Below are 9,563 nucleotides of genomic sequence, written 5' to 3'. Positions count from 1 at the left end.
ATAGGATGGTGCAGTACTTAACTAACTACAACTAAACTATGTACAACTCACATCCCTAGGCGAGTAGTTCCTCAAGACACTAAAACTACTGCCTCAAGCAAAGGCACCAGACGCAACCGAGGCCTGCCAGCCCTGCAAGACGCTAAAGCTGGAGAAATGGAGGGGTCAGCTGTCTCAGTCCTCCAGACGCAAGACTGACCCTCTTCACCACGACCTACAGGACCTGAAACACAATTAGAAATTATACAAATTACACAAACATACTTCATAAGGTATAAAAATACATCCTGTGTAGTGTATATGGATTGACTATATAACAGTTGCAGAAGGTATTCTGATCAAACCAAATCAACAAAAATAAACAAATCATTTTAGCTTGTGTTAGACTTACTTTGAACCAGTCATGGGAGAGCATCTCCTCCAGATGAACCCTCTGCTCCGGGTCACTCTTTAGGCAACCGGGAATAAAACGGCAGCATTCTGTGCAGAAAAATGAGAGAAATTTCTGATTATTTCCTTCAACTTCACACCTGCTTTCTAAACAGTCAGAGATTCATGCATTATCCATAAGGCCATTATTTATAAAGCCGCTATTTTCTCTGTTTTGCATGATTAAGATTAAGAATTGCAATTGTTCTTCTCTGTTGTAATGAAGTTCTTACCATCTGAGAGGCCGGGCTCGATCCAGACATCAGTGTCTATCAGTTTTATATCGCTGCTGTACGGATAACGGTTGGTCATCATGGTAAACAGCAGCACACACAGCGACTACACCGTTGCCTTCTTCCCGCAGTACTCACCCTTCTCAAAGTACTCAGGAGGACAGAAATTTGCTGTCCCTGGAGGAAAGAGTTTGTCACATGCAGGGCAGGACTTGGCCCCTGGGCATGAGGTTATGTTTGGGCCCTATACCTACACTACAAATGCCCTCAAATAGAACATCATTATGGAGTAACACAAAATACACAAACATATGCTTTGAGGTTCATAAATAGTACAATTAATATGCAACATGTCTAGGCAATAGTCAAAGTTTAAATGTAATATTAAATAGTCATTATAATATAATAAACAGGATGTGTTCTCTCAGTTGAGAGATCAAAACCCTGAAATAACTTTGAGCAAAAAAAAGAAAAAAAAAGCCAGAGATGTTGGCTTAGTATTATAAAAGTTATTGTCATATGTGTGTCCTGTCCTCTTATGTCAGGTTCTTATTTAATCAATAAATTATTGCAAAAATTAAATGAGCTACTTTTTAAAATATGAAACTTTGACCGCCAGTAGGTGGCAGCAAGTGACTGTCTTAATGAGTGAGTTGAATCAACCGATTCGTTTAAAAAGCCGATTAATTTAACTTTGCAAAAGACTGAACGAATATCACACTCTTTACTCGCCGCAAAGTGAGCAGGTGAGCCTCGCGCTTTATATATTCCTCTGTGATATATCAGCGCTCAAACAGAACTGAGATTCTGTGGTAAAATGTTATTAAAATGTCATGTTATCTGGAAATGCAGCAGAGGATCCTTTGTAACTTCATTTAAAATTTTTACCAAAAACAATGCCCATATAGCATATTAGCACTTTATTGTGTTTTGCACTGTATGTATTTTGCATTTTATACTTATACATTGTTGTTGTGTTTTTAAAAATTTTTTTTTTTTAATCTGTTTTATTTATTGTTTTTGTTTGTTCAGAACAACACTGTAGCACTTTGCCCAAGACAAATTTCCTTTCGGGGACAAATAAAGTTGATCCTTATCCTTATTTTTTTCAATGCAAACACATAAAACTTACATTATAACAAAAAATCATGAGACAATAAAATTATGAGATTCTGGACATTATAAAACAAGTCTTCGTGTATATATTTTGTACAAGGAAGCCACGCCTTCTTCCTTAAACAAATCTATCTTCACTTGCTTAGTCACACTGTTTCCTACATTCACCTTTACCTGCACTTTTCTCCACTCGCTTCTCAGGTCTGTACCAAAACAGGAATATGATAGGAAATGTTTGCTAATGCTTATTAATGTTTAGCACACTAAACATTTCACTATAACACAGACTCAACAGGATCACAGTAGAAAATTAAACAATAGAAAGTTCAGAAGAACAGCTTTTATCTGAAATAGAAATCTTTTGTCACATTATAAATGTCTTTATCATCACTTTTGATAAATTTAAAGCATACTTGCTAAATAAAAGTGTTAATTTCTAAAATGAATACCCCCTGCTGTTTCTTGAGCAGCAAATCAGCATATCAGAATGATTTCTGAAGGATCATGTGACACTGAAGACTGGAGTAATGATGCTGAAAATTCAGCTTTGCATCAAAAGAATAAATTACATTTTAAAATATATTCAAATAGAAAGCAGTTATTTTAAATAGTAAAAATATTTCACAATATTACTGTATTTAGGATCAAATAAATGCAGGCTTGGTGAGCAGAAGAGACTTCTTTAAAAAACATAAAAAATCGTACTGTTCAAAACATTTGACTGGTAGCGTAGATACAAATACTGGATGGTTTAATGTTATCTTTTGCTCATACTTTCTGCTTTTAGAAAGCATTAAATACTACCTGGATACTTGATAATAACCAATACAATCCTAAAGAAACAGAAATGAATGAAAAATTAATATAAAAAAAAACGAAGAAAGAGGAAGGAAATCTGGCATCTGTGTCTGGGTCAAATAAACATGGCTCCATTTTATTATTTTTCTTTCTTTTTGTACTTCACATTTTATGTACAAGTCACAAAGCTGTGCACGTAAATACAAAAATACATAAAACATACAAGAGTGAGATAAATAAATACAAAGTCACCTTCCGCTCCATTCATGATAACCGTGTTACTAACTTTAAAGGCTATAACGTAACATAGCAAAATTACTTAGTAAAGAGCAATTACGGTATTCACACAGTCCTAAATAAAAACACAGCTTTGATGGTGGCTCATTTTCAATTTTTTTTGTATGCAAATCTCGTTAGGATTTTTTTTCCTCAGTTTGAAGCATTACATAACAGTCAAATGTAAATCTGTTTTGTTGCAAACCAAATTATAATACAAATGCAATGTATTACCCATAAGCCCCAGTCTAATGTGCATCGTTTCCTTTCTGACGTCAGAAAAACATTAATGACACCGGGCGGATTAAGCAAAATTAGGCTGTATATGGTTCCTATTACTGCTCACATGTATTGTTTATGTGTATGGAAATATAGGGAAGAATTATGAAGTCCATATGCCAGCGGGGCCTTTCACTGAACAATCTGGGGCATTTCACTCCATGCTTTGGCTTTCTTCTTAGCGAGAGCCAGCCAGGGAGGCTCATCTTGGGCCAAAGGTGCAGTGGACGGGTTAGCGCTTCTCTTGCTTTCCTTCTCTACCGTGGATGTGTCGGACAGTTCAAGGGAGCAGAACACTGTTCATTCAAAACAATTGATAACAGCTTATATATTCATCTTCATTCATAGTTTATTCTTTTAGTTTATTATGTATCGTATCAGACATAATACATTTATGCAGTTATGTAGGTCTGCCATTATGTTTATGCAACTGACCTATCGGTAAGCCCGTCCCCCTTAGTTACTGTTGCTCACGCTGACAAACAAACGGAGTTGCTGACAGCTGTCAGTGAAAACCTTCTTCCGAGGTGTTTCTGATCAATTTGGGACACAGATGGACCTTCAAGTGGGACTTAAATATGCCATGGAGGGATATATAAAAGATATTAAAATAAATAAGTAAAAATACAGATCACAATGCAAACGGGAGAATTACGTTACGGTCGTCACGATCGCAATGACAACATCCCGAATCAACACCGTTCATATACCGCAGAGTAAGATTAAATTAATTTAAATTTAACCAGATTAATATGGAGAGGCACTCTAATATAGACCTTCGTTTATGTGTTTTTGACTTTCACTGCACGGTACATGACGTGAGAACAGTTCGCTATTTAGGTTTGTACGTTAGCATGGACTCACTAACTTTAACGCTAACGTTAGCTAGTTTTAGCCAGAGATACCTTGCTGAAGCACAAGATAACATTAATGCCTGGTTCAGACTACATGATTTTAGCCCGATTTTGCCACGATTTGCTTGATGTAGGGTGTCGTGGGGATTCGTAAACGACAATGGGCGTCGGGACGCAAGATTCCATCGTTTCAGTTCGTGTAGCGTGTCATAGTGGACGACAACCGATTCCGCGTCTGCGATGCTTCAAGACATCACAACAGAAAGACTAGCACGTTTAATTTTTTTTCCGTCGTCCACGACGAGTTCTGTCACATTGGTGACGTTGACCAATAGCAGCACAGAAGCTCTTTCATACACAGGTTTCAAACATGGCAAAACGAAAGAGAGATGGTGCTGCTAGGTGGAATTATGAGATGGAGGAAAGGTTCGTGGAGCTGTGGCAGCAGTACTCCTGCCTGTATGATGTGTCATCGAGGGACTACCACGACAGAACAAATAAATAAAAATGCTGGCGAACTATAGCGGAAGCGCTTCAGCAATGTTTACATTCTTGTTTTCGGAAGTCAGTCGCTAGTTCCGCCTTCTCGATGACATCACGCGTGTTGTTAAAGACGGCACGCGATGAATGGTCGGGAAGCAACGTGTAGTCTGACATGGTTCTTGTCCACGACACGACAAGATTTTAGGAGTCAAAATCGTGTAATCTGACACTGTGACTATCGTGACCGACAAAAAAAGCACAAGATGACATTAATGCCCGGTTCAGACTACACGATTTTAGCCCGATTTTGCCACGATTTGCTCGACGTAGGGTGTCGTGGGGATTCGTAAACGACATTGGGCGTCGCTTTAGCCCGATTTTGCCACGATTTGCTTGATGTAGGGTGTCGTGGGGATTCGTAAACGACATTGGGCGTCGGGACGCAAGATTCCATCGTTTCAGTTCGTGTAGCGTGTCATAGTGGACGACAACCGATTCCGCGTCTGCAATGCTTCACGACATCACGCACGACACGACAAGATTTTAGGAGTCAAAATCGTGTAATCTGACACTGTGACTATCGTGACCGACAAAAATATTGTGTAGTCTGAACCCGGTATAACGTTCTTCTTGAGCAGATGAAAAGTGTAACTTAATGAGAGTTTTGGTTAGATTTAGGAAATTCCGCTCCCCGTGCAACTGATACTCGACTGCCATTGGCTCATCTGCGTTCGAGGGGAGGGGCTTACCAATAGGTCAATTACATAGGTCACACATACACTGCCGGCCAAAAGTTTGGCATAACTACGTTTAAAAAAAAAATGTTTTATGTTTTTGAAAGAAGTCTCTTATGCTCAGCAAGGCTGCATTTATTTGATCAAAGATACAGTAAAAATTATCATATAATATTTCAGCATCATTACTCCAGTCTTCAGTGTCACGTGATCCTTCAGAAATCATTTTAATATGATTTGCTGCTCAGGAAACATTTCTGATTATTATCAATGTTGAAAAAAGTTGTGCTGCTTCATATTTTGTGGAAACGGTAATACACACCCATTAAAAAGTTTTGGTTAAGTAAAAAAAAAAAATATATATATTTATTTAGAATTTATTTAGAAAGGATGCATTAAATTGGCATTTATAATGCTACAAAAGATTTATATTTCAAATAAACAGTGTTCTATTTAACTTTATATTCAGCAAATAATCCTGAAACAATGTACAAAAATTTCTACAAAAATATTAAGCAGCAAAAAGTGTTTTCAACAAGGATAATAAGATCTATTATTAATAATTTAGCACCAATAATAATTGCTAATAATTGAGCAGCAAATCAGCATATCAGAATGATTTCTGAAGGATCATGTGACACTGAAGACTGGAGTAATGATGCTGAAAATTCAGCTTTGATCACAGGAATAAATTACATTTTAAAATATATTCAAACAGAAAACAGTTCTATAAAATGGTAATAATGTTTCACAACAGTACCATTTTTATTGTAGTTTTTGCTCAAACAAATGCAGCCTTGGTGAGCATAAGAGACTTTTCAAAAACATGCCCCAAAAAAAAATTTGTCCGCCAGTGTAAAGGTAAGAAAAAGTACTGTATGATGGTAGTATTTATATTGGAAATTTAAACAGTTACAATACATATCCGCTAGAGGGCAGACAGTTATTGATATACATTTCCTTTTCAATCTGATTTTAAAACATAACCTCATGCTATTAAGAGATTAATCCCATATTTTGTGACTTTGCAGGTCATTGCACTTTTTAGACCAAACAGAACAAAGCTAAATCCATAAAAGCTTTGCTATGTAAGGCCATGACAGCGAATGATACTAATGGAAAGATTATTACCTTGTAAAGGTGAACATGGCTGTGCCGGTTGCTCTTTGGCGATTGGATTTGATAAACTGCTCGGTGACTCCCCCTGAGAACAAGTGGACACATTTAAAAAATGAGGGAGAATAAACAATATCTGAGTGATTAACGCTAAATATCATTAAGGAATCAAGCATTTCTAGCATTGGCTAAAACTAATTACCACAAAAAATGAGTAGCGTTCAATTCATTCCACTTCATTAAATCTTTCCAGAACACTGCATTTTCCCAAGCTGCAACATGCGGAGATGACTAAGTAGGATATATGCATGAATACGATTGTCCTGTTGCTTCATGATGCTAAGACAGTTTTCAAACACCTCCTTGAGAACCGGGCAAGATTTGACATGACATATTTGTTCATTAGATGAGGCAACAGCACAAACCTGCGAGGGAAGTTTCTCTGGAGAGTTTTCTGGCGAGTTCTCGATGAAGTTCCTCTGTTTCTGTCTGGCCACAGAGATCCAGCTTGGAGACTCGGGGCTACCAACAGATATTCTTCCCACTGTATCTGAAAAAGGACATAAAATATGCATCATATTATTTTTATGATACTTTTTTTTTTTGCTTACATAACACAGAAGAGTAAAAATTACGCTAAACAATAATATAAAATAACCCCCACTTTTTAGGATCAATAAAATAAAGCCCTGCCCTGTAATATTTACAGTATTCTTTCTAAACATTCTGCTTTGCTCTGAAATGTCACGTTATGTAAGTTAAATGCATTGCAAATACCATTTCAAGTCGTCTTAATAACATGAAATTGTGATTATTTAAATTTAAGCCTACAAATACCAAAAGAACACAAAGAAAAAACATTTCCTGAACTGAATGCACTATAAAACTGTTTTATAGAGGTTGCAACTGTCCTATTTTACATTGCAAAATATATAATTATTCAATAAGAATGAATAATTAAATGTAATAATAATTTTATTTAAACAAAATTTTTAAACGATTAAAATAATGAGTATTTTGTCTAGTTTCACATTAAAAATATTTGATCATCCCTTCAACTCCAAAAGCAAAATTATATTAAATTTTAATCTTTTTTATAGTGCTGTCAAATGATTAATCGCGATTAATCGCATCCAAAATAAGTTTTTGTTTACATAATATATGTGTGTGTACATTATGCATATATAAATACACACCCATGCATGTATATATTTCTGAAAAATATGTTATGTTTATATATTAAATATATTTATATATAATATAAATGAATATGAATATAAATATATACATGTAAATATTTTCAAAATATATGCTGTATGTGTGTGTATTTATGTATACATAAATATACACAGAACACACACATATATTATGTAAACACAAACGTTTATTTTGGATGTGATTAATCGCGATTAATCGTTTGACAGCACTACTTTTTTAATGTTGCATATTATTTTAATGATAATAATTTAAATGGAATTTGCAATAAAATAATTGAATTTATAATACTAGTATAGTAAAAAGTCACATAAGACTTTTAAATGACTTTACATTTGTTAAATTTAGTAATGAAAATAATTTATAAGAAAAAATATTTGATTTATCTTGTTTTCAGGATTTTAAATATCTTTACTGTAAAACAGAACAAAATAATGATTAAAACATTTTTTTTTTTAATTTTAAAAGTAATTTTTTCCCCCATGTATACACAGTCAGCTGTTTAAGAATGGAGGTACCTGGGATTTTCCTGACGGACATCACAGTGTCAGCTAGCAGCAGATCAGGCTTCTTTGGCAAGATAGACTTCCTGCAGCTCTGCTCGTGGTCCTGGGTCTCCTGCGCCCCTGAAGCCTCTGTTTGAGTGGGGGTCCAAGGCGATTCTCCATCTAAACCATAGCGGCGCAGGACTGGAGTCTTTCTCAAGCGCACTCCAAACGGGTTCTCTGGGGGCGTCTCTTTCCGCACAGGAAGTGTAGGGGAACTCTGAGCTGGGGCTGGTTTTGGTCGTTCTTCTTGTACTGAAGAAATGAGTTCAGTTGTTTGGGGAGATTCATTAGAAGCATTCGTTTCTGGTAGCACCAGTGAGATGGTCTGGGTCTGCTCTTGGGCGCCTCCAGAAGCCAATGACCTTTGCCACGCAGGGGCGATGGTGAACCGAGGTCGAACCTCAAGCATTCTCGTCGGTTCTTTTGTAGGTGGCTCAAGAACTTGCTGCTCAGAAACACCCTCAGGTTTTTCTGAAGACACTTCCTGAGGCTCACCAGACACATCTAGCTTGTTGGACTCAGGCTCCTCTTCCTGCTCTACAGGAGACATCGATGCACTGGAGAAATGAAAATGGAGAACTGGACTCTCCAGCACAGGAGACACAGTAGAAAGAAGCATCTCTGCTGATCTCCAAACATCATCTCTGACTTTCGAATCAGATTCAGGAACGTTCTCAACATTGACTGCAGATGATTCGCTTTCATCAGCTGAAGTCTCATCTTTCTCAGGCTCTAGAGAACCTGTCTGACCTCCAACCTCATTTGTACAGTTCTTCTGCATCTCAGGTTCCACCACCGTCAATTCATCATCTTCATCTCCACCGTCTTCAGCTTCATCCTCAACAACATCTTCATCTCGTTCTTTCACATTTACTGCAAAAGCTTTTGGCGATTCTAATAACACTTCACTCTCTTTGGCACTCTCAGCCTTGTCTGCTTGTTTCTCAACATCATCTTCAGGCACTTGGTGACTTGCATCCACAGCCTCTTCCTCAGCAGACTCCGGCACCTCCAGCAGCTCCTCCTCCTCTGTGGTCTCCTCTGAGATCTCCTCTGAATCCACAGATGATTCAGAAAGCGAGTCAGGCAGAGGAGCCGGTTCCTTTGTGCTCACCATAGGCTCTGAGGGATCGAGAAGAGCTATGTTGTCTTCCTCAAGCTGAGCAACTACGCTTTCACTATTTATGTCTCGCACCTACAAAAAGGAACCACAAATAGTTGACATGATGCCATTTCTAATGCATCAAAAATTCATTAAAAATGCAATTCATACATCAATGACTTAAACATACAATTTCTGAATTAATATTCATTCAATTGTCATATTTTTGGGGGCATGAAGAAATATTACAAATATTACATTCTTATTAAGTAGTTTGGAATAATCCCTTATTATTAAGAATATTATATAAGAATATTAGAATATTATATAAACAGTATATAATACTAAATAGTTAATAATATTAAATCAAAATCTATAAT

The 9,563-nt window shown here is 36.6% G+C and overlaps 1 protein-coding gene across 2 annotated transcripts in view; it reads right to left on the bottom strand.

The window, feature by feature from the left end:
- Positions 1-2,681: 2,681 nt before the first annotated feature.
- LOC107703654 (uncharacterized protein KIAA1211-like) overlaps positions 2,682-9,563 on the bottom strand; it is a 44,117-nt gene continuing 37,235 nt past the window's right edge. The window contains exons 11-14 of one of the 2 annotated variants that reach the window (XM_016506370.1): positions 8,052-9,276; positions 6,744-6,868; positions 6,334-6,406; positions 2,682-3,427 (exon numbers count right to left, since the gene is read on the bottom strand). In XM_016506370.1, coding sequence (XP_016361856.1) covers positions 3,264-3,427; positions 6,334-6,406; positions 6,744-6,868; positions 8,052-9,276 — 1,587 coding nt within the window. In that variant the 3' untranslated portion in view covers positions 2,682-3,263. The remainder of the gene's footprint in view (positions 3,428-6,333; positions 6,407-6,743; positions 6,869-8,051; positions 9,277-9,563) is intronic. The other variant, XM_016506369.1, reaches the window with a different exon arrangement.

Source organism: Sinocyclocheilus anshuiensis, unplaced genomic scaffold (assembly GCF_001515605.1).
Source record: "Sinocyclocheilus anshuiensis isolate Anshui unplaced genomic scaffold, SAMN03320099.WGS_v1.1 scaffold1027, whole genome shotgun sequence".
Classification (NCBI taxonomy): domain Eukaryota; kingdom Metazoa; phylum Chordata; class Actinopteri; order Cypriniformes; family Cyprinidae; genus Sinocyclocheilus; species Sinocyclocheilus anshuiensis.
Note: the sequence above shows the minus strand (reverse complement) of the source record. Positions and strands in the feature narration are given on the sequence as shown.